Source organism: Ursus americanus, chromosome 14 (genome assembly GCF_024610735.1).
Source record: "Ursus americanus isolate L20-20 chromosome 14, mUrsAme1.1.p, whole genome shotgun sequence".
NCBI lineage: Eukaryota > Metazoa > Chordata > Mammalia > Carnivora > Ursidae > Ursus > Ursus americanus.
The window spans coordinates 42,193,504-42,218,708 of record NC_142140.1 but is presented as its reverse complement, the minus strand read 5'-3'; the positions used below and the strand labels follow the sequence as shown (position 1 = coordinate 42,218,708).

The 25,205-nt window shown below is 50.8% G+C and overlaps 1 protein-coding gene across 2 annotated transcripts in view; it reads left to right on the top strand.

Moving 5' to 3' along the window:
* LARS2 (leucyl-tRNA synthetase 2, mitochondrial) overlaps positions 1 to 25,205 on the top strand; it is a 143,753-nt gene that overhangs the window by 107,564 nt on the left and 10,984 nt on the right. For both annotated transcript variants that reach the window (XM_045778885.2, XM_087867111.1), the window contains 5 exons: positions 8,798 to 8,898; positions 11,273 to 11,455; positions 12,613 to 12,782; positions 14,833 to 14,910; positions 17,904 to 18,015. In XM_045778885.2, the coding sequence (XP_045634841.2) occupies positions 8,798 to 8,898; positions 11,273 to 11,455; positions 12,613 to 12,782; positions 14,833 to 14,910; positions 17,904 to 18,015 (644 nt within the window). The remainder of the gene's footprint in view (positions 1 to 8,797; positions 8,899 to 11,272; positions 11,456 to 12,612; positions 12,783 to 14,832; positions 14,911 to 17,903; positions 18,016 to 25,205) is intronic.

Here is a 25,205-nt window from a genome sequence, read left to right as displayed (position 1 = left end):
TGACATTCCACAAAAATATTTTTTTAAAGATTTTATTAATTTATTTGAGAAAGAGAGCGAGCGAGAGAGAGACAACGCACAAGCAAGGGGGGAGCAGAGGGAGAGGGAGAAGCAGACTCCCCGTTGAGCAGGGAACCTGACACAGGACTCGATCCCAGGACCCTGAGATCGTGAGCTAAGCCAAAGGCAGACACTTAACCAACTGAGCCACCCAGACGCCCCCTCCCTTCACCCCACGCTCAGACCTGCTCCCTCTCTCTCTGCAGGCACACACACATTAAGGGTCTACTGTACAGAGAGTGCATTCAGTTTACAAATTAAATGCTTAAAATCATTTTCTTCTCATTAGTCCCAGAACCCTTCGTGTTAAAAATAAACTGACCTGCATCAGAAGAAGTGAACACATTAACAGCATTAATCTGCAGTCGAAATGTTTGTGCCTTGGGTTAAAGAATTTACCGTTCTGCTTTGCATTTCTTCTCTGTGGAAACTTCTTTACCTCACCAGATAAAAATTACCCCTGAGGATGGGAATTGTGTCCTATTGCCGTGACAGTATCCTGGACATTGTACATTCTCAGTGAATATTTGTTTAAATAAATTCAGTTTAACTCCTTGATATAAACATATAAAAGTGTATGGTTTTCGGGGCGCCAGCTGGCTCAGTTGGTGAAGCGTGCGACTCTTGATCTTGGGATCGTGAGTTCAAGCCCCATGTTGGGCATGGAGCCTACTTTAAAAAAAAAAAAAGGAAAGAAAAGTTTCAGTTTTTCAAAGGAAGTGTTCCCCTTGGGATAGAGAGAAAAGATAACACGAGAAATGTTTCCTTCTAGGTCTAACAAAGACCGCAAATGATTTCTGGCCCCAGGGCACATTTCTCTAGCTTCTACACAGTTATTTGTAGGGGCAGTGAACGAAACAATAAATGATTCATTGGAGAGCTATTTTAACGTAGAAGACAAGCCCTGGCTACTTTCAGGACTCCTCTCCAGTGGTTTCAAAACTATAGTCGAGGAGGAAAAATGTTTGCAGCATTCTGATGTCATTGTAGAGTACGGTTTGGGGTATGACTTTGTATCTGTTCAGCCGAATCTCTAGCTTGCCGAGCTTCCAGCTACACCCGGAACTTGCTTTACCATCAGCTTTACGGGGCGGCTAGATGATGTGAATTGAAATACATCCATGCAGTATTTTGTGTGCATTTTAAAGATTCTTTACAAGACAGTGAGATGCGGGATGCCTGGGTGGCTCAGTCGCTTGGGCATCTGCATTCAGCTCAGGTCATGATCCCAGGGTCCTGGAGTTGGGTCCTGAGTCAGGCTCCCTGCTCAGTGAGAAGTCAGCTTCTCCCTCTCCCTCTGACTCCTCCCCCCTGCTCATGTGTGTGCTCTCAGATGTGCTCTCTCGCTCTCTCTCAAATAAATAAGTAAAATCTTTAAAAAATTGAGTAAAAGCAGTAGCTCTAGCCTGGGAGCCCGAGGCCTCTGTCCCATGCTCATGTGGGGGGTCTGGACAGGTAACCCCTTTGGCTCTCGGGGGCCTCCTAGGTCAGCAGTTCCATCGCCTCTGAGCACTGGATTCACTCTAATCCTGGTAAATTCCATCAAGTATAAACCACAGAGGTTTATGCGGATCTAATACTCTTCCCTGCTTTCTAAATGAGTCCTGGGCCTCTTTCACACTTGCACCCTTAAGTCTGGACTCCGAGCTTTTCATAGGTCTCTTGACCGGCTGCAAGAAGCTGCTCTTGGGGGTGGGTGTGCCCCCGCATGGGACAGCACGGTGCTGTTGTGTGTCAGAAGTACCAGGTTAACGATCAAGCCAGAATTAATGTCAGCAGGAAATCTGCAAAAGAAGATATAGGAATGACCAAGAAGCCTACTCTACAATGTTGCCCTCACCGGTAGTCAAAGAAATACAAATGAGACAGCAGCGAGGTGCCACTTTGCATATAGCAAAGAGCCTGGGACGAAGAGCGTCTCATATGCTACAGGAAGGCAGTTTGGAATAGCTGTTAGGAAAAGCAGTTTGACAATATGGAGTGAGAGCCTTTAAAATATCCACACTTTTGGACACGCTAATTGTGCTTCTAGAAATCCAGCCTAAGGAAATAATCAGAAATGCAAACTTACGCACCAAACTGTTCAGGTAGCTAAAAGTTTGGATACAACCTCAATGCCTCAAAAGTCTGAGAAAGGGCAAATAAAATCTAGCCCATCTCTATGTAGGACTCTTTCACAACTCTTTAAAATTATATTATATGGACTGTTTAATAACATGAGGAAATGCATCTGAAGTGCTTAGAACTGGAAAAAAAAAAGCAAGATACAAAATCATAGATGCGATTAGGGTTCTCTCTCTGCCTTTAAACGTACTTATATATGCATAACCCAAAGCAAGAGAGAAGGCTAGAAAAAATTATGCCGACACGTTCACACTAGTTTTCTCTGGATGATAAGCTTATCGGTGGTTTTACTATTGTCATGCACTTCTGATTTTCCCGGATTTTTTATACAATGATTTTGTAACTTTGTAATAGAAAAAACCCAGGCTTGTACAGTCTGTGTTCAGAAGCAGGGAACTACACGGAGCCTCCCAGTCTGCTTCTGGGCGATGGGAAGGCAGCAGCTTTGGCTGGCCATCAGCCCCGGGCTGGAAGCTCCAGGGACACCCTGCAGTGAGGGGTGGATTCGTCTCCCCTGCACTGGGATCAGGAAGCCTTTTCTCTCCCCTCGTGAGAGACCGCGGTACACACGGCGTCTTGTGACTTGAGCTGACATTCTCCCTGCGGTTTGCTGTGGACAAAGAGCCCTGCTGACCGTGGACGGCTCCATGGGCTCCCGTCCTGTTTTTCTAATCACACCAGAAATGAGCTTCAGGGGGGGAAAAGGAAGCAAAGAGATGCTCTACTTGGTTCTCACCGTATTAATCGGGGCTCCTCCCATGCTGCTGGCTGGCTGCTGAGAAATAGAAACGGTGGTGTCTTACGAATGAGCCGTGGCTCAGTACTTAGAAACTGGCCGATGATGTCAGCCTGATACACCCCGCCCCCACCCGCTGCCAGCACAGGGCGAGGAAGAAGAGGAAGTTCGCAAACTCGGTCTTGAAAAGGCCACATTAGAGACTATTTTCAGAAATCCAGGGCTTTCTGTTCTCTTCTGTCCAGATCCACATGGGAGCCACGTAGCAGGTCAGGATCGTGGGCAGCAGGCCCTCTAGGGGCTCATGAGCAGGTAAAATGTCATCTGCAGTGACCAGTTAGCGCTCTGACGACTCTGAGCTTCTTTTAGCCACGTTCCTTGTATGCGGTGATGTGTCCTCAGGGCGCTTAAAACAGCCTTTCATTCTGTGTTCCGAAATTCCTTGTTTATCCCAGTAACTGACCCTGCTCACCCTACCCTCCCTCCTGCCCTCCCCCTTTCTTTTCTTCCGTCCTTGGTGGGACCGAGGTGGCTTCCAGTGACCAGCGGGTATCGATGGTTGTAATTTCTGACTCAGGGCAGTGCCCACTGTCAAGGAAGTACTGAAGAGGGCATCACTTCCCATCCTCCTGCGGCCAGGTGAGAGCAGACAGGCCCCTACCTCTAGGGGTGATATTAGTGGGAGAGCTGAGCCAGAGCCAAGAGCCCAGGGAAACCAGCTCGGCCGCTCCAGGCAGAGGCCTGGCATAAGGCCCCCGGCCTCTGATGCTTCCAGGCAGAGGCCCGGCATAAGGCCCCCGGCCTCTGATGCTTCCAGGCAGAGGCCCGGCATAAGGCCCCCGACCTCTGATGCTTCCAGGCAGAAGGGGTTTGGTGTTGGCTTTAGATTTTTCACTTCCTTCTAGAACCCTCTGCTAACATGGTCACGGTGATGACTGGATCACTCAGTTGCTTTTACACGTCTGTTCCCAGTACCGTTTGTCCAGCGGATGAATGGGCAAGTAGGGAGTATGTTACACTGGTTGTGAATCTTAGTTATGAGCTTGGCAGTGATGTGATCGCTGCTCCAGCAGGACCGGGTTCCAAGTTCAGCAGGGCCCTTGACGTCCCCTTGGCCCTCATTCCCCCACACCTTGCACCTCCCTGTCACACTAGTGCCTCCTCCCTGTGGTGTGGATGGTTATTTCTGAGCATGTCTCGGGCTGCCCATTTTACCGTAAGCCTTCTAGCGGCAGAGCGCTCAGTAGCCGGTTGCTGCTTACCTGCGTGTGGATTGGATTAACAAGTGTGACTCCTCGCGCCGAGATAAACTGCTTGTGGGTGCCTGTGACCAGCTTCAGCCTCGAGAATGAAAACCGGATTCCCAGAGTCCTGTGGATCATTCCCTGGAGCGCTGCAAGAGTGGGGGATGGGGCGGGGGGGCGGGGGAACCACTGGAGAATGAGCGAGACTCGGGGGCTGGGACGCGCCCCTCCCAGCGTGAAATCCAGTGGGAGCCCTCTTGGGGCCCTCTCCCACGCTCGTGCCCTTGCTCCTTCCTGCAAGCTTCCTGCGAGCTTGAATGGACAGAGTCTGAAATCTCACTGCGCCTCTCCCTGCAAAAAGGTCACGGCCGCAACCAGAACCCAGACGTCTACAGCCCGCCCTTCATCCGCTTTCTTCCTTCATCTCTCGTCCCCCTGCATGGTGTCCCCACCTCTGCTGCTGGCAGGTTTATTTCTTCCCTCGGGGACACAGAGTTGATTTAGGGCAAACCAGTGAATGACTGTTGAGCATCCACTTGAACTAGGCACGGAGAAGGGGCTCCCAGGAGGAAGACAGGAGGCGACTCACCTGATTACACAATACGATTTACTATCTGCCGAGTGCAGGTACTGGTACCACCCTGGACACACCAACAAGGAGAGTTCTGGGGCCAGCCTCCAGTGTGCACAGGCCGCTGGGATCCCTCGCTGGGAAAGGATTAGAAGTGGTTTTGAACCAGGCAGAGCTCATCGATGGCGTCAGTAGCCGGGCTGGTGTAAGGTGGCACTTGGTGCCACCAGCCCACGGTGGGAGGCTGGTCACACGTGGGTCATCAGTGGGGGTGCTTATGTTGTGAAAAGTCATCCAGCTTTACCCCGGGACTCGTAGACTTTTCAGTATGTGTGATGCACTTCATCTCACAGTTTCCTTTTTAAAAAAAAAAAAAAGAAGAAGAAGAAGAATTGTAGGTGATCAGGCCTGAGGACAGCAGCCTCAGGCAGAAGGGCTGGAGTTGGGGGCAGACGCCAGCAGGTGCAGCGCTGTTTGTTCCCAGAAGGTGGCAGCATCGAGCCACTCGAGAACGGGCAGGACCCAGAACAGAATTCCTGGTTTCTTCCCCAGCTGTGTCTGGGGCTGAAAGCCACGGATTTTCATCAGACTACTCATCTTTATCTTTGGGATCCAGATTATCCCCTCATTTATTTATTTGGCAGAGAGAGAGACAGCCAGCGAGAGAGGGAACACAAGCAGGGGGAGTGGGAGAGGAAGAAGCAGGCTTCCCGCTGAGCAGGGAGCCCGTTGCGGGGCTCGATCCCAGGACTCTGGGATCACGCCCTGAGCCAAAGGCAGACCCCCAATGACTGAGCCACGCAGGCACCCCATCCATCCCGGTTTTTTATTTCTCCTAAGAGTGGCCAAAGCCATGCACTTAGAGTGAGAGAGGAAAGGAAAAATCTCGTAAACTGTAAAGTTCATCCCACTGGCATCGGGCACAGCAGGGAGAAGGTGGCGGTCTGGTTTGTTGTCTTTTTTTTTTCCTGTCAGGCTGCTGTAAGATTATCTGAGGAAGATGCCAGTCTAAAAGATGACCTTGTGCAGCCTGAGTGCGCACACAGACCACCCCGTCGAGTGCACGGATGCTTAGCGAAGGCGCCACCGGGTTTGGGGGGCACCCCATCCTTCTAGAATACCGGCTCAGCTTGCTTGGTGCTTTTGACTGTGTTTGTGTCCAGTCTGTTCCTTCATCCGCCCAGTAAAAAGCGGCCATATGATCTTCTTATTTTGTTTAAAAACTGTGGCTGTATACGTACTCTAGTATATGTATAGGGGCTGAAATCCAAGTGCCACCTTACACTGCTGGGAAGGGAAAGATGGCTTCAGGAGCCAGCAAGGGCAACCCCCCAGCGTCGTCCTCCCTCCGTCCCACTGTCCGCTGTTTATGCGTATTTATGCACTCAGTCATCCCTCCGTGTTTGGACATTATTTCAGCCGGCTGTCTGTCGTGCACAGCGCCAGGTGCTGGGGACGGAGGGAAGAAAAGAGAATAGTCCTTGCCATGGTGGGTGTAGGGCAGGGCATGCCTGGTCTTTATGTTGTAATCACAGCACAGTCCGGTCACACTCATCACGGCAGTGTGTGCCGGACGCCGCAGGACACAAGGGACGGCGTGGAGGTGTGTGCCGGGGACCAAGGAGGCCACCCAGAAAAGGGAATGCCTGATTCTGTGGTGAAGGGGGAGTCCAGGTTTCCTGGGGAGCCTGGCACGTGCTGGGAACAACCAAGGGCGTGTGCATGACCTCTGTGAGGAGCGAGTGTGTTTAAGTGTCAGAGAGACCCCGGGAAGGTTCACAGGGTGAATGGTGGAGAAAATCACACGCTCGGTGTGTGTGGGTACAGTTCTCTGAGCTTCCCGAGGAAGATGCAGACCTGGGGTCCTTGGGCATCCAAATCCCTACCTGCCGTGGATGAAGCGTGTGTGTGGCCCGAGGACATGCGTTCCTCGTGGTGTGGGTGCGGGTATTCCTGAAGAGGGGGGACTGCAGACACCATCGCACCCCCTTCAAGGCACTGCCGTATCCAAACGCAGCATACGATCCAAGCGTGTTTGTCAAGTAACCTTTCGTGGTTTTCGATGTAAAAATCTCACGTTTTCTAGGAATCTTGGGGGCACAGGAACTGTGGCAGCAGAGGGCGTCAGGCGGCCGAACGTGGCTTTGCCAGTGGAACGTCCTGGGGGAGGTGGGAGGAAGGCAGTTTTACGACTCAGAAGAGTTTATTGTTAGGATGGATTTTAGAACCTGAACAAGGGTGTTGGTGACTTCGCACACGCACGTGTGGGGTTTCTTCCAAATCAACGTGGTAGCATGGCGGGTGGCCCCTGTGACGTTGAAGAATAACATTGAGTAATGTGGACAAGGTCTCAAAAACGTGTATTGCATTTCCACTTGACTGTTAAATATATTGAGTCTTTTCCACCTTGGAAAATACCTCACCACCACCACCAAAGTCACACGTGCACGCACGTATGCATACACGCCCTTGTAAGATTTTAAAATACGAAGGCTAGGAATCCCTTCTTCCTGGCTGACCCTCCTCTCTTTCCCCGTCCCTCTCTTTGCTCCACGCCACCCCCTGAATCCGCTAGAGAGTTTCCCCTTAACTGCATCTGTCCGCACGGCCGTTTGATGAGGGCCACACAGGTACACATCGGGGGCCCAACTTGGCATCACAGTTCATCTACATCAGATGGCCTTGCGCGAGAAACAAGGGTCCAAATTAATCAGATTAATCAAGCCAGCGCCTCCCTCCGCGACGACGGTGACACTGGTAGCCCGCCACGCCTCTGAGGTTCTCGGTCTCTTGAGCCCCTGCAGAGGAGCCGCCTCGCGTAAGTGAACTTGAAGCACCAAGGGCTTGTCTGTTGAAAGGTGCCCCGTGGTGCCGGCAATGCTCGCGGAGAACGTGGCTCCCGCCGCACGTCCCCGCCTGCTGCCGTTAGAAATGCAAAACAGACGAGCTCCCATCTCCCCGAATCTTTCTGCGAGTTTGGAATGGGGCTCGCTCACGTGCTTCACACCCGAATCGGGTGGATTCTTCGAAATATAACCTCTCACGGCAGAAATCAAGCCCTTCCAGCAGAGGGGTCAACCTCTACCTGCCCCCTTCAGAGAGGACGTTTATATCTCGCTATTCATCCAAAGTGACGAAAACCAGGCCCTATAACCAAATTATAATCCGTCCGTACCGTAGACCTGTTAGAGAGCAGTTTAAAGCTGAGATAGACCTGTATGGACTGTCGTGGAAAATCCTTCCTGTGGTCACGTGAACTACCACGAAGTAGTATGTACGTAATGATCTGTTTAAGTCCAAGAAAATTATACGAAACTGCATATACACGTCTGTATGGGAAAGACATTCAAAAAAAGTCTCCAGACTTTTCCAGGTATATTTACCGTACGATTAATAACAACTGTCTCCTCAGGGTAGGGACAGGCCTAAAAAGAGGAGGGTAACGAATTTGAACAGGAAGGGTAGATGCATGATGAATTTGTGTGACTTACACATTTTTTAAAGAATGTGAGCAGGCCCTGGTCACCAGGTGGAGGGGAAAGGCAGCCTGCTTGAACAGAGCCCCAACTTCGACCTCTCTGCCTCCCCTTGAGCCCTTCCTGACACCGGACTCAGCACGTTGCTGACATTTGTATGGTTCTTTAATGTTGACGGGTATTTTCAGGCAGGCGTTTACTTGAATCTTCCCGACAGCCCTTGGACAGACTTTTAGTGCCTCTACTTGACAGATAAGCAAATGGGTGCTAAGAACAGGTAAGGGACTTGCCTTGGCTCCTAGAATGCACTGAGTAGGAAACAGGTCCAAATCCAGGCCCTTCCGAATCTGAAGGCTCACACTCTGGCCGCTTCGCCAAGTGGAAGGCAGCTGGTTGGGCTTGCTGTTCTCATTGCTGCTTCATAAAGAGCCGTTTGTCAGGTGGGTTTCCAAGTGGCGTTGACCAGCCCACCTGCTTTCATGAAGGGCAGCTGTCTCTGTCCATGGGCTGAGAAAGTTTGTATTGTTGTCTTCTGGATGCTTCAAATCCCCACCCATTGATTTTTTTTCCCGTTATCTCTCCTCAGAGAGCCCTTCCATAAGCTGCTGACCCAAGGCCTTATCAAGGGGCAGACGTTCCGCCTGCCATCGGGACAGTATCTACGGAGAGAGGAAGTAGATCTCACAGGTAAGAAGGGCCCATCCGGTCCCATCCAGGTACTCGCAGAGAAGAGCTGAGGCCAGGCCTGAGAGCCGTTGACAAAGCAGGTGTTCGCCCGGGGCCTCAGCCAGGTGGAAAATCCAGGGTCTCCGGGCCTCGGCCTGCTGCGGGCTGGGGGCCGGGATGGCTGCCCGCCCCTCGGCCCCAGCCCCATCCTGTGTCCGTTCACTTCTGGCGGGGGGTTTTGTTTATGTGTGACCCAGAGTCAACCCGGGCATCCCCTCATGTCGTCGCTCATGTTTCACAGCGTATCTCAGGAACAGAGCCCCCAGACCCAAGAGACACTCTTCTAAGGCTGGGGTACTCCCAGCACTTCTCCCTAGGCGGTCTCGAGATGCATGTCAGCACCTCAGGGCCACCCCAATACCGAACCCCTGCAGCACCCCGGAGCAGCCCCGTCTGGCACTCCCCTGACTTCCCCTGCACTTTTCCTCAGGCGTAGTTCCTCCCACCACATCTTGAGGTGGCACCATGACGATGTCATGTGCTCCCAGCCAACTGATGAAATCAGTAGAAAATGGGAGTGGGGGGTACATAGGGGCACCGGTGAGAAACGCCCAGAATTCTGGCCATTCAGTTTGGAAAACCCAGGGCACAACGGAGGAAATCATGTAAACCCAACAACCCCCTAATGGTAGGCAGCCTCCCAAGCCAAACACTAGAGAAAAGATTTAGGTGGAAGACATCAGTGAATTACCTAATTAATGCAGTAATAAATCAGGGTTTGGAATGGTGCAAGGGAGAAAAAGAAGCTGGAAAAGCAGAAATTGGCAGTGTTTCACCAACACGGACCAGAGGGGAAAGGAGCCAAATCCAAAGGACATATAAATTCAGTTGTTTGTGAAGTGCTCTCTGTGTTAAGGGCAGGGCTGCCATGTACAGCTGTGCAGCATGTGCACTGCACAAAAGCACCCAGCCAAGGGGGGTGAGCAGGGCCTGAAGTCCAGCCACTTGCCAAACCATGCACCTCAGGTGCCAAGAGAGGGACACCTTTTCCTAACTTCTCAACTGCTCTGCCCAGGTAGTTGACTTTTTCCTAATTTGCACAACAGTGCTAGAAAGAGTAGCTACAGCCCGAAGGAGATATGCAGGATAAACAGAACAATGGTTCTCTCAGCCCCAGCCTAGATAAAGCAACTTCAGTCTCCCTTTGCTCCGATGTCATGGGGCCAGACGTGTTGTGAACATCTTTTCCCTTCCCACGCAGAATTGCCCCTTGGGAGAGAATACTTGGATCAGCAAGGGCAGACTTCCATCTCCTTCATGGGTGTGCTTCTGCTGAAGTATGGAATTAGCTCTTAGGTACACACACCAGTCCCTTGGGAGCTTGGTTGCCGCTGGAGTCCGGGACTGTGTGGCTGGAAGGAAGAGAATGCACCCAAAGGCACATTGACCACTGGCTATAGAGATGTCACCCCAAGCCGGCTGCCGGCGCTTGGGCCAGGCCTCACAGCACACCCACAGCCACCGGGCGCCACACAGATGCCAGTCCTAGAACTTTCTCCCTCTCCTTCAGTAGCCTCTGGTTCCTCTTCCTCCTCCCCTCTGTTCTTCTGCCCTGTTCTCCTTCCTCTGCCAGGCTTGGCTTCTGCTCTCCCCTAACTTCTGGTTACAAGGTGACCTTGGGGAGCCACGATGCCGTGTCTGGCCCCATCTCCTTAGGACTTTATGGTTCCAGTGCCCGGCGACATTGCAGCAAGAGCTTCTGTCTCTTAGTTCTGGGGCCTGAGAAGGACCTTCGCCTTGCCAGATGTCCTTCCTTGTCCCAGCCACTGGGGCTCGGCCACAAGGTCACCTCATCCCAACCAAGCCACGGAAGGCCTTCTCTGTCAGCACCCTCGGGACCGGTGGTGTGGAGGTGGGGAGGAGCCACTTCCAAAGAACAGGCCATTGTGACCACGTTGTGGTGACTGGAGTGACCTCTCAGGGGGCTTTGCTGCTCTGAGACCCTGACTGGTCAGCTGCCGGCTTCCAGAGGAGACCGCGAATCCATTAAGAAAACAGCAAAATGTGCAAAGCTTTGTCACACCGTTCTTACTCTCTCTTTTGTATAAATGGCATTTACTTTATAAAGCAGGGAATAGCTTTGTCCTACTTTGTGGTGGAGGCAAGCTGGCACGGGCCGTATATGCCCGAAGGGAAGATTTGTGGTGGGGGGCGGGCCTCACTCGTTTCAAAACGAAACCATTTCCTGTGGTATACAGCAGAGAAAGAGGCGTGTTGAGCAAATTCGTGGGTCCTTCACATGGACACTCTGAATTGCTCTTGCTTATTGAACGAGCTTTTAGAGAACCGGCCCCGAGCCACACCGTCCGTCCCCGTGTGTTACTTCTGTGCACAGGTGCTGTTCCCGTTCATGCGGAGACGAAGGAGAAGTTGGAGGTGACGTGGGAGAAGATGAGCAAGTCCAAACACAACGGGGTGGACCCCGAGGAGGTCGTCGAGCAGTACGGCATCGACACCATCCGGCTCTACATCCTTTTCGCTGCCCCCCCTGAGAAGGACATCCTGTGGGACGTGAAGAGTAAGGCCCCTTCCTCTCCCCGGCCCGCCGCCTCTGTGATCTGCCTCGGACGCCAGAGGGGTTCGGGGAGGGAAACGTCCGGGCTGAAGACAGTAGTAAGGGTTCTAGGAATCAGGTCCATGAAGGGAGTAGCGGTTTGTCCAATGTCCTATGCCATTCTCAGCCTGGGGTTCCCAGATGGAAGAGGGGAGCTGGGGACCGTGGTGGATTCCCAGTCCTCACCCCAGACCTGCTGACGCAGCGTCCGGGGGGCCCCAGGCACCTGCTTTTGGCAAGCGTGTGGTGTGCTGATGCCGGTTCTACAAAGACCCACCTGAGAACATTCCCCGGGGAGCCAGACTGCCATCCCTGCCACCCTGGGGCCCCTCTGTGGTCCACAGAGGCCAGTCCCCTCTTGATCTGCCCTGAGAGGTTTGTTCGAGGGCAGGGTCGTCACCCCTTCCCTGCCCAGAAAACCCTGCCTGGGGCCTTCTCCTGATGTTCCCTGTGACCCCCTCCATCACCCACAGCAGCCTCTGGAGCCCCCTCGGGAGATTGGTCTCTGCAGAGTTGGTTAGATCTGAAAAGGCGTGATGTGAAACCTTGTTGGGTAGCTGGCTGCCCTAGAATACACGGTCCCGTGGTCGTTCGGTTTTCCTCCCTGCCGTGTACCCCCGGGGTCGCTTTGGGCAGGAGCAGCCAGATGCCTGGGATCACCGCTCACGCAGCGTGCCCTTGCCCGTGATAAGTATGTCCCAGGGGCCGGTCCCAGAACCGGCTGCGTTGGAATCCCTGGGGACGTACAGAGGGCCCACGAGTGGGCATAGGGGTCTTTGAGGGATGCCTTTGCGGCAGCAGGCTTTCTTCCTCAGGGCAGCCGGGCACGGAGGCCCTTCCTCCCCAGGCTTCTGAGCTCATTGTGGGCCGGGGTGGTTGGTGGGCGGCACTCTGAGCAGCCCTGCGGTCCCGTGCTCCGAATACCCGGGGCTCTGGGATGAGACGGAGTCCGTGCTGCGCTGAGCTCCTGGACGCTGGAAGCCAGGGTGGCCCCCATAGCTCCCATCGGGGCACAGTGACGCATGTGTCAACACACACGTGCCTCTCGGGGCTTGGGGAGAACCCCATCAGTCGTTCACGTGTCTCTCTTTCTCTCTCTCGTCTCCTGACATGAAACCCAGCTGACGCCCTCCCCGGGGTGCTGCGGTGGCAACAGCGGCTGTGGGCCCTGGTGACCCGCTTTATCGAGGCCAGGGCTTCTGGGATGGCTCCCCAGCCCCAGGTGCTGAGTGACAACGAGAGAGCCGAGAGCAGAAAGCTCTGGGAGTACAAGAACTCGGTCATCTCTGAGGTCAGGAGCTTTCTGGGGATTCTGGTTAATTCTGTGACAGAGCATGCTGGTCCGGGTGGGCCACCCTGCCTGGGGGCCACCCCACTGTGGGCCTTCTTCCTTCCTCGCTATGACTGCCCCCTTGGTCTTGACGGGTTGCTCTCACCGTGTCGAGTATCTCACCGAGCTGGGGCAACAGTCCACATGCTCTAATGGAAAGACATGCTTTCAGGAAAGGGCTTCCTCCAACTGTGTCCACCACGGGTCCCTCCCAGATCTCGGGAGGCCACTCCCTTCCCACAGCTCCACACTTCACACACAGGCAGAGAGCCAAATGCAGGACCGCGCTGCCGACACTCCACATAGGAGATGAACGGAAACAGAAGTGGCGAGTTGAAAGGGGCATGAAGAGACTGCTCTTTGGTCTCCTCACTTTACAGATGGGAAAGAGATGAAGTCCAGAGCCTAGAATCCAAGTTCTGGATACCTGACATAGCGAGGACTTCCCCACCCAGTTACGATGTTACGCAGTATCTGTGTGGGTTATTGTGGGTTAACTTGTGCAAATAAATGATGTGTTTGTGTTACTTTCATAGAGCAGATTTTATTGTCTCAATCATTTTTTTTCTTTTTTTAAAGATTTTATTTTTAAGTAATCTCCACACCCAACGTGGGGCTCGAACTCATGCCCCTGAGATCAAGAGTCGCAAGCTCCACCGGCTGAGCCAGCCAGGTGCCCTCGACTCATTTTAAAAGATTCGTCATTGATAACAAATCCCGATAAATTTCTTCTCTAGAAGTCTGACATCGTACCATGACATTTGCCTTTTTTTTTTTTTTAAGATTTTATTTATTCATTCGACAGAGATAGAGACAGCCAGCGAGAGAGGGAACACAAGCAGGGGGAGTGGGAGAGGAAGAAGCAGGCTCATAGCAGAGGAGCCTGATGTGGGGCTCGATCCCACAATGCCGGGATCACGCCCTGAGCCGAAGGCAGATGCTTAACTGCTGTGCCACCCAGGCGCCCCGACATTTGCCTTTTTAAGCACCTTGTGAAAAAAATATCATAGGTCTTCGAAAGAAGGCATTTAGGAGATCCAAAGCCATTTTTAGTGGGTACCAGAACCCCCCATACTCCTTAGGCTGAATTTTTTAATTTAATTTTTATTTTTTAGAATTGCTGATTTGAACTTATAAAGTCAGCCAAGGTCACTTTTCTGGATTCTGGTAACTGATGACATCGAAGAAACAGGGTTTTCATGAGGCCCTGGGTCCAGCCAGCAGGGCCTCGTTCAGTGACATGTCTTCAGGGAATATTCCCATCCCCTGTTCTCTAGTGTAGAAACACCGAGCTCACGAAGTTGAATTCTGTGATGTGAGTGATGCCTGAATGATTGTTTTCATGCCACGTGCTTCCTCTCTGCACTTGGCACATTCTTCTCTTCTGTCAGATCATAGAATTGGGGTATTTCAACAAGCTGGAAACTCTTGACTTCTTTCGATGTGTTGTTTTTCTGTATTCTTGGCCGTGGTCGAATTTGAAAAGCACACAAACAGGAAGACGCTGACAAGTCATATTTGTCTTTTGTATTTTGTCGATACCATACTTGAAAATGCAAAACTCACCTTATCCCACATACAAATAGCCTTCGTTGTGAATAAGTCACGGAGCCACAGAGAAGCGACATCCTGCGCCCCATCTCCTGTTGGCTTGTTTTGATGTTTGCTCGTCCACGGGTCCTGCCTCCTGTCCGGGCAGTGAGCAGCGTTTGGTGTCCCCACTGGGAGAACCAACACTGTCCCAGATGCGGGGAAGCAGGAAGCGTTGAATAGTGGAAACACCGTTGACCCTGATTTTGAAAATCTTTGTGCAAATGAAATGTTACCGTGATTATTCGAGATAGTGAATGCATGTATAAATATCTTTGATTACATTCATTTAATTCACTTTTTTTTTTTTTTTGGATAATTCATATGCTTTGTTGTTGCATTGCGTTTTTTTTTTTTTTTTTTTTTGTGGAAAGCTTAAAGGGCTTTGGAAGAAAGAGAATAATTCAACCTTTATCAATAGGTGACCTCCCATTTCACAGAGGACTTCTCACTGAATGCTGTGATTTCTCAGCTGATGGGACTCAGCAGTGCCCTCCTGGTAAGTGGCCCTCCTGTCCTCCTTTGCCAGTAGCCGAGGAGGGTGGGTGGCTTCCGGCCACATTGTGAGGTGGCCTGCAGGGTCCTGGGTCGTGGACAGAGAGCAGGACTGTGGTGTCACCTCCTTGGTGTGGCTCTGTTACCTTAAAGAAGCATTTTTTCCATAGTCACAACCTAGTTTTATAGCTGGAAGGTTCTTAAAGATTGTCTGGTCCAAACCCCACCCCCTCCCTCCCCTCCCCCACCCCCATGTGTTGCAGATGTGGCCATAGACACCCAGGGAGGTTCGATGGCATGTCTGGTTGATTAGTGACAAACCAGCACCAGACTCAAGCCCCCTTCTCTTCCGGCCCTGCTCTTTTCTTCCTGCTTCCTCTGCCTGCTTTCCTGATTGATCTGATACCCCCTTGGCATTGCTACCACGTTACACTCCTCTAACCTGGACAGATCGGACTCGTGCTCACGAAAAACCAAAGTCAGCCTTTTCGCATAGACTCCTCTTCTTGCTACATGTGACTAGAATTTTTCTTGCCAGGGGAAAGATCTGTCAACAAATGGAGTTTAGGCAAGAGGTTAGCTGTTTGGTCAACAGACAACAACAACAAGTACATTAAAGCTATTACCACCTTTTATAATGAAGCTCTCCCCAAACTTCAAGAACAGTGGAAGAAATTTACAGGTTTGACTACATAAAACTTGCCATTTTTAGTCTATTAAAACATGCCATGTTACAAAGCAGGTAAAAACCGGGGAAAATATTTTATAACAAATAAGTCCGATACGAGGCTTAACATCCTTGATATGTGAAGAGCTCTTTACATATGAATATGGAAATGCCTCGCCTAAAAGTGGTCAAAGGATGTGAAAAGAAAATCACCCACAGAAAATGGGATGGAAATAATCTGTAAACTTGGCAGGAAAAAGTATTTGCCTTACTAATTATCGTGAAACACGAATTAAAAGCATGATGCTATTTTTTGTAACCTATCAGATTTGTAGAGGCTTTTTGACATAAAGTCCATCCTATGGCAAAGACAGACAGTGTCACACCCCAGCAGTGGCCCTGGTTGATGTAACCAGGGAGCCAGGAAGAACTTTGGCTTTGAAGTCGGTAGCCCTATGATTGTTTAGATACTTTGACTCAGGGCCAGCCATCAGCAGGTGACTTACAATCACAGAGACACAGAACTCCAGCTGTCCCCAATGGGGAATCGTGAAATGACTTATGTCATATCAATAGGGAAGAAATGTGCCACCAGCCTTCACATCGTGTCTTCTAGGAATCCTCAGTATCGGAAACTGTTCATGACATAACGTCAAATAAACACACAATACCGAAGTGCTCACAGGATAAAAATTCCAGTCGAGCAAAAGGGTATGTGGACTGATGTGTATAGTCACATATTGTTGCATTTTTGGAGACTGGAATAAAATATATCAGTTTTTTTTTTCTGGGTGGTACAATTGTGAGTGATTTTATGTTTCCCAGATTTTCTTTGCTGAGTGTGTGTGGGTGGTTTTTTTTTTTTTTCTTTTTTAAGATTTTATTTATTTGTTAGAGAGAGAGAGAGTGCACAAGCAGGGGGAGGGACAGGCAGAGGCAGAGGGAGAAGCAGACTCCGCTGAGCGGGAAGCCCAAGGCAGGGCTTGATCCGGGACCCTGGGATCATGACCTGAGTTGAAGGCAGATGCTTAACTGACTGAGCCACCCAGGTGCCCCATGTGTGTGTTTTTTTAATCGGGAAAAAAAAAAATGGCAAATGTTGTAGAAAAATGAAATTGAAAATAAAATTTCTTCTCCCCTATAGCTAGTTCTGTCTGCAGCCCTTCTGGTAGATTCTCTCTGTATCCTCTCCCGTGGAGTTATATTCAAATCTCTTAGGCAGTTTTGCAAAGTTTTGCATGCTTTTTAAAAAATGGATAATAATTTTGGCCTCTCTTGACCTAGCAAAATACCTTGTGTGGGCTTCCTACTTTTAATTTTAACAAATATACCATAAAATTAAGCCAAAATTATTTTTGTCTGAGTGTTAAAAACAGACTGAATGCCACCATCACATTAGGCTGGTTTTTATCATGACTTCCCCAGGGTGCCTGCCCTGAGAACCACCAGCCTCTGGGAAACTCGGTTCCATTGTTCTTCCCACAGCCCACCTCCCGCCGGGCTGTCCTTGGTCTACACTCGCCAGCTCACTCCCTGCTTTGCTGACCACCCTCCCTCCCCACCCGCACCCCGTGGAATCCTGTGACACCCTCAACTCATTTGTCACTTTTCTTCCTCCTTGGCTGTCAACTCCCTGAGAGCAGAAACCGTGCTCTTCTGGACATTTATCCCTGAAGTCTAGCCACAAGTAGGTACCCCATAAATTAAATGGGTGTGGCTGCATTATGAGACTAGCTGCACCGCAGGAAGAAACTGGGTGTTTACTGTAACCTGCACAGCTGTGTAATAGAAGGAGGACCCCTGAGGTCCCCGAGGGGGCAGGAGGACCCCTGCACTGGGCGCTCCACATTGCAAAGCCTGTGAGCAAGTCTCTGCATGTCTCACTGGGCCCGCAGCTCACGGGAAACCTCGCAGAGCGGCCAGGAATTTAACTCTGGTTTAAGACAAAGCTGGATTCTCGTGGGGGCCACGTCACTTGGTTAACCACGTCTCTGGGGGCACATGACTCCCCTTTCGTGGCCCTTAGCGGCTCCATCCGTCGGGTGGGGTAAGAACTCCAGCGTCCGTGGGCACTTGGGGGACCACGTGAGTCAGCCTCAGACCGAGGGCAGGGCACGTGCTCCGTGAAGGGCGGTGTGCGTGTTGTGACTGCTGCTGCGGTGCTTTTCATACTGTGGTTAAACGGGGCGAGGTCTGTGTCCAGAGCAACCGTGGATGGGAAGGAGGGTTTCTGCCTGGCTGCGTGTGTCTCTAGACTCCAGAGACATGAGTGGCCTTCTTCGCCCTTCGATCGTCTCAGTATTCTTCCACTGTTCTTTTCGGTTCCTCAGCAAGCTTCACAGAGAGTGGTTCTCCACAGCCCCGAGTTTGAGGACGCGCTGTGTGCCCTGTTGGTGATGGCAGCCCCGATGGCCCCTCACATCACCTCGGAGCTCTGGGCAGGTAGGTGCGGGCGTCCTCGTCGGACCGGTGACCGCTAACCAGCATGCACCCGAGCCTGCTGGGGCTCGAGCACGACGTGGGGCTCAGATGTCCTCAGGCGTGGGGTCCGGCGTTTGGCATCTGTACCGGGGACCTCCCTGTCCGTAGTCGGGACGGTGGTACTTCTGCGTGGTCACCCCTGCCGAAGGGGAAGACCCTTCTCCGCTTTGGCGCGCCGCGCCCGCACCGCTGGGAATATGGACAGCACTGCAGGCCGTTCTTTCTCCTAACCCAGCCTCCTGCTCTCCGTGTGCCATGACCCCACGTTCTCTTTCCAAGGTGGACACTCGGGTTTAGTCCTACTTTACAGATGGAGAAAAGGGCGCCTGGCATCACGTTGCAGATCTAAAACTCACTTAAACTGGGATTCGGTCTCTTCTAAACTGGGCACCGAAGCGAGTCCCACTGCCTGAGGCTCACATGGGCTAAATGTGGAAGCTTCCACCCCACCTGCCCCTTGGAGGTCCCAGTTCTGGAGCTGGGGGAGTGACTGGAGCGTGTTTTTGTCCTTTTTTTTTTTTTTTTTTTAAGATTTTATTTATTTGAGAGAGAGCGTGAGCCTGAGCAGGGGGAAGGGGCAGAGGGAGAGGGAAAAGCAAGGTCCCTGCTGAGCAGGGAGCCCGATGTGGAGCTCGATCCCAGGACCCGGGGATCGTGACCTGAGCTGAAGGCAGCCGCTTCACCGACTGAGCCACCCAGGCGCCCGCAACTGGAGAGTTTTTAACCAGCTTCTGGGTGATTCTGCTGCCCAGGCAGGCGGGGGGCTGTGTCCCTCCACTGTTAAGACCTGGCTGTCAGAGGAAAGCCTAAGGCAAGACTTCATGTGCTTTTTCTCTCAGAGGGCAGCCTCGTGAGAGCATTTTCAGGGCCCTTTGGTCGTTCTAAAAGGCCATCACTAGAAGTACCTACATCCTCTCCTTTTAAGAAATAATTTGAACTTCCCTTACCCTAAGCTGTCTTCAGTAGTTAATTCTTTCTTTTCCTTTTTGTCATCTCTCTATTTTGTTAATTTTAACGTGGAACTACTTTTTCAGTTGGCGTGAGGTTTATCGTGTCTTCCCATTTCCTCTTTTTGGACACGTAGACTATTTCTAACGCTACATCGTTGTTTAAAAGTTGAGGGGCGCCCGGGTGGCTCAGTCGTTAAGCATCTGCCTTCGGCTCAGGGCGTGATCCCGGCGTTCTGGGATCGAGCCCCACATCAGGCTCCTCCGCTGGGAGCCTGCTTCTTCCTCTTCCACTCCCCCTGCTTGTGTTCCCTCTCTCGCTGGCTGTCTCTCTCTCTGTTAAATAAATAAATAAAATCTTAAAAAAAAAAAAAAGTCGAATAGCCAATTTTTTGTTCACACACGAACTCCTCAGAGCACATACCTGAATGCGTAATGCTTGCTCAGAAGAGATACGAGCTATGAAGGCTTGTGATGCCCATCCCCAAGTCCACTTCCAAAAATTCTCTGGCTCGTTGGTAAATATGCACAAACGAGCATCCGTCATGATTCCAGGGGTCTTGCAAGGACTTTGGAATCCCTCGGTGATAATCCCACCCCACGTGCCGGAATAACCCAACCTGGGCCCACTCCCTCCCTCTGAAATCCTGAGCCATACGCTCACGCCTCCGCTGCTGTGAGGATGAACAGCCACGCACCTTATGGGCCAGAGCAAGTGGTTACTGCTCAGAGGAGCTCAGGCCCCCCGGCCTTGGCCTCAGTGTCAGAAGCCCAGTGTGGCCTGTCGGGACCAAGTCAAGACGGTCAGAATGCAGAGCAACAGTTTGGCCATCTTTGCTTTACGTGGGGCTCCCATTAGTTTCTTAAGGGTTTGCAAAAAAAAAAAAATTCATCCGTGAGTGTTTCCAGTTCAAAAACAAGATACACGTGTAAACGTTTTGATTTTTTTTTTAACTTGTACAGTTTTTAATCACTACATCAACTGCCCCCAGGCACGAGTTCGGTAACTGTTCCAGTGACGTGTCTAGCATTTGCTTCCGTAATCCGCCAGGGACGGTTCTGGGCAGAGATCCGAGTTTCCACTTCAGATGATGCCCTGGAAGTGGAAAAGATAGGAATGATTTTAAGACTCTCGATCTATGTTGCCCGACGATTTTCCTGAAAAGTTATTCCCGTTTCCACTCCAGGGTCTGTTTTTTGAAGTGTGTGTTGTGTTTTGCTGATTTAATTATCGGATTTGTCAACATAGTTTTAACATCTGGAGGGCTGCCTCCCTTCTTTTTTTTTTTTTCATAACTATGTGGGTGCTTCTCACCTGCTTATTCTCCTCAGTAGAACTCTGGTGTAATTTTATTATTAAAATTCTTGAGATTTTGATGGAAATGTGGGTAAACCTAGAATTACTTTGGGAAGGCCTTACATCTTTACCCCTTCCAGACCTCCTTGGGGTCTGTCTCTCCCTTTTTTTTTTTAAGGTTTTGTTTTGGGGGCGCCTGGGTAGTGCAGTTGGTTAAGCATCGGACTTGATTTCGGCCCAGGTTGTGATCTCAGGGTCGTGAGATTGAGCCCCGTGTCAGGCTCCTCATTCAGCACGGAGTCTGCTTGAGATTCTCTCTCCCCCTCCCTCTGCCACTCCTGCTTGTGCTCCTGTCCCCACCCTCTAAAATAAATAAATAAATACTTTTTTTAAAAAAAGATTTTATTTTTAAGTAATGTCTACATCCAGTGTGGGGCTGGAACTCACAACCCCGAGACCAAGAGTTGCACACTCCACCAACTGACCCATCCAGACGCCCCATCTCTCTCTCTCTCTCTCTTCAAGACTTCCCTTATGCTGAGTCAAGTTTTGTCGTTTTCTTCATGGAAGTCCTATGCATTTCTTAAGATTATTCCCAAGTATTTTTTTTTTATAGTTTATTTGTATACTTATTCTCTTACCCAGATTCCCTACAAATCTCTCCTACTTTGGGTAAGAGGTAAAATCCTCTTAGATGCGCTAGGATTCTGTGATCAGTACCTAAGGATAAGTGTTTCATTTCTAACGGCTATGGTTTGGCGTCTATGTATGTCCCGTGTATTAAACTTCTCAGAAAACCCTATGGAATGTTCGAGGGGCTGGTCCAGGCTGTGCTGTCTCACTTCCGGATTGAAGGGGAACTAATACGTCCCTGTTGGGTTTGATGTTGGCTCTTGGTTTAGGATAGATATTCCCTATAATGTTTTTGTTTTGTTTTTTTAAGAATTTTTTAGAGAGCGTGAGCAGGGTAGGAGAAGGACAGAGGGAGAGGGAGAGAGAATCTCAAGCAGACTCCCCACTGAGCATAGAACCTGATGCAGGGCTCGATCTCACGACCCTGAGATCATGCCCTGAGCTGAAATCAAGAATCAGATCCTTAAGTGACTGAGCCTCCCAGGCACCCAGATATTCCCTATAATGTTAAGGAGGCAGCTCTGTCCTTGTTTTCCAGAACTCATATTAGGAATGGGAGCTATATTTTATTTAACATCCATTCTTCAGTTGTCGAGGTGTTTGTATCATCTGCTTTTAACTTCCCCCTTTGCCCTGTTGGTATCACTCTTGCCCAGTTAATTGACCACCTAATGTCTCTCCCGGCACAGATTCATCTTGACCATGGTGTAGCGGACTTTGAGTATACTGTCAAATTCTATCTGCTAGTGTTTTATTTAGAATTTGGCCATTATTTTCCTAAGGAAGACCTGTTTTTCTCAGTGTGCGTGATCAGGCTTGGAAAGGAGGGTGTCGCTCATGCTGCCGAGTGAATTGCATCGGGTTTCTTGGTCTTTTGTGGTGCTTTAGAACAGACACGGGAGGATGAGACATTTACCCATTCTTCGTTGAAGAGACAGGGTGCCCTAAAGAGGGTTGGTATCAGGCCCTGCCACGCTAATGCCGTCTTCTATCACCCAGCCTTCTGTTCTGTCCGTGGGAAGGAAACATGACTCCTTCATTTAGCGTGGGCAACCCCGTTAAGTCTTTTCAGTGGCTTGCTGTTGTTCATCCTCTCCTCGTCTCCCTGGGCGCTAAAACAAACCAATCTAATTTGTAATAAACGTACGCTTATCCCGGAATACACGCGTCACTTCCTTTTATCTTCCTTTTTTGTCCCGCATTATCTGCCTTCCGCCCTCATTTCCTTTCTCCCACGCAGGACTGATGTCAGTGGGATTTGCAGGAACACCCCCCACCACCTTGCGTCCCCCTTCAGTTGTGTTGTGGGTGGGCAGAGAGGATCTCCTCTCCCCAGGACCCTGTCCCTCCCTGGCGGGCCTTAGGGTACAAGTACACACCATGGCATGGCCCCACCAGTCTATCCTTCACGTGTATGACAGGCTCCCCACAGGACACACGCTAAAGCATCGTGATAGAAACTAGCCCATTCCAAACCTTGCACCGTGATTTTTCCTACACGCCGCACACAGCTTTTGTGAGCCGTAGCATAGTGAATCGGTAGAGATTGAATCTTAGTTTTACTAAGTTTTACTTAGTTTTTTTGAGCGCGTATTAGGTGCCAGGCTGTGTTCTGGGCATTTGTGGGAGAACTGGGGAGGGCGGTCTAGTGAAGGTCTGCCCTCAAGCTTTACAAATTCATAGCAGCTAATTTTTTTTTTTTAATTCGAGGAAGCAGTGGGGGAAGCCTTTGTCTCCTGGCTCTCCACATGTGTACGTGTGACACCCTCTGAATGAGCCGCAGGGTCCATGACAGAGTCGAGTGAGGAGTCCCACGCACCTGGCGTGGCACTCTGGTCATGAAGTCACAGTGTGGGCAGGTGCCCTCGGGAGAGAATGGAGACGTGACTCCTTCCTGCCTCTCCCAGAGCCAAAGAGGGCCAGTGTCTCAAGGGGTGGGGAGACCTTCGCGGACAGAAGCACTGTATCGCGAGGAGCGTCATTATTGTCATCCCGCAGTGTTGGTCCTTCTCGATCCAAGGCTTTGGACAGTTTCTACACACATTTCATTTGTTCTAGAAAACTTCGCTTTCACGTGGCTTCTAGTTTCATTCCCGCATCTTCGACAGATAGCTCAGAATGGCTGTAAAGGGAAGATGGTGAGGGAGGAATGTTCACATATTGCCATTTTTCTAGAGTTCCCTAGGGAAGCAGGTTTTCACAGAATTGGGATCTGTCTTCTAGGGGCGATTAGGGGTCCTGTGGGCAAAATGGCCGTCACTGCCACGGATAGAAAGGAAACATTTCAGAGAGGCTCCAAGAGTCCCCTACCCATCCCTTAAAGTGTCGGCGGAGACCTTCAGTAAGAAACAGAACCAACGTCTTGGCAGTTGGCAAACTGTAGCAGGATGAGGAGATCTTTTTTCCTTCCTGACGTTTTGGATCTGGGGTGCTCAAGACACCACATCTGCATTCACACGGTTACCTTTTGTGAACCCCGATAGAGTGTCGTGCTCCCGGCTGAGGGTGGTAACTGCTTGCTTAGGGAAATTTTGTGTATGTGGAGTCCCTGATACTGTTTCCAGACAAAGGACGCAAGGTTTGCTTTGTGGGTGGACAGTAAAAGAGCAGAAAATCACCGGCAGGGAGCTTCTCGGAGGTACTCTGGTGGAGGCATAATTTCATCATCATCAAAAATGACCTTTCTAATAGACAACAGCGTGGATGGATCCGAGGGGGATTGTGCTGAGTGAAAAAAAAGTCCGTCTCCGAAGGTTGTATACTCTGTGATTCCATTTATATAACGTTCTCGAAGTAACCAAATTACAGGGATAGAAAACACATTAGTGGTCGCCAGGGCTTAGGGACTGGGCAGAGGGGCTGGTGGCCATACAGAGGGACCACGAGGCGTCTCGTGGTGGCCGAGCAGCTCTGGGTCTTGACTGTGGCGCGAGTTATGTGAAGCTGCACGCTCGTGGTGGTGTTCATAGATGCTCGTAAATGAGGAGATCTGGGTAAGCTCTGTGGACTGTGCCCTTCTCAGTGTCCTGCTTTACACGTGACCACGGGGGGAGGCAGGAGGAGGGGTCACATTTCCTTTTCTTTTCTTTTCTTTTCTTTTCTTTTCTTTTCTTTTCTTTTTAATTTTTTAAAGATTTTATTTATTTATTTGACAAAGCAAGAGAGCAAGAGAGAGGCACAAGCAGGGGGATGGGCAAAAGAAGAGGGAGAAGCAGGCTCCCCGCAGAGCAAGGAGCCCAATGTGGGACTCGATCCCAGGACCCCAGGATCATGACCTGAGCCCAAGGCAGATGCCTCACCGACTGAGCCACCCAGGCACCCCGAGGCGTCACATTTCTTTACAATCTCCTCTGAATGTTTCGTTATTTCAAAGTACATTTTGTTTTCAAATGTCTTTCTAACCTACACGTCCTGAGTGCTGAGATTCTGGCTCTGGAACATAGGAGACCATGAGAGAGGAAGGAAGGGAAAAAGGAGTTTTTTGTGAGTTGAAGAAGGTTTTAACACACACGTGCGTGCGCGCACACACACACACACACACACACACACACAGCTGACCAGATGCAGCCACTCGTCCTGCTGGTGTCTGAGGTGTGCGCCCGGCACAGCAGAGCAGCACGAAGTGGCCCAGGACGCAGTCCCAGGATCGGCCTGCCCTCCGGGTCCCCCTTGCTCCTGTGTAAGCCCCACTTCGGGAGAAAAGGCCCAGAGCCAACTGCAGAAAGGAACTCCCCCTCCAGTGTAGCTCTCGGGGCTTCTTCAAGCCAAGCAAAACCTTGATTTTTAATTGAAAAACTACATCTCGGGGCGCCTGGGTGGCTCCGTCGGTGAAGCATCTGCCTTCGGCTCAGGTCATGATCTCAGGGTCCTGGGATCGAGCCCTGCATCGGGCTCCCTGCTCAGCGGGAGCCTGCTTCTCCCTCTGCCTCTGCAGCTCCCCCTGCTTGTGCTGTCTCTGTCAAACAAATAAATAAAATCTTTTAAAAAAAGAAAGAAAAGTTATGTCTCTAACACATACTGTAAAACATGAAACTGTCGAAGAAGGGTGTGTCCTCAGTCCCGTCGCGCCCTTGCCCCGTCCCTCTGTTGCTCTGAGACCCCCTGCTCCCCGTTTGCTGTTCAGTGTGACACTAGACCCCACGCACGCGGTACGTGAAATGTGCATCTGTTCGTAGGCAGATGTTGGCATGCTGCACAAACAGCTTTCTCTCTGTGTGTGTTTGAGAGCCGTCATGCGTCCGTACTTCCGGCGGACCCTTGCTTTCTCACCAGCC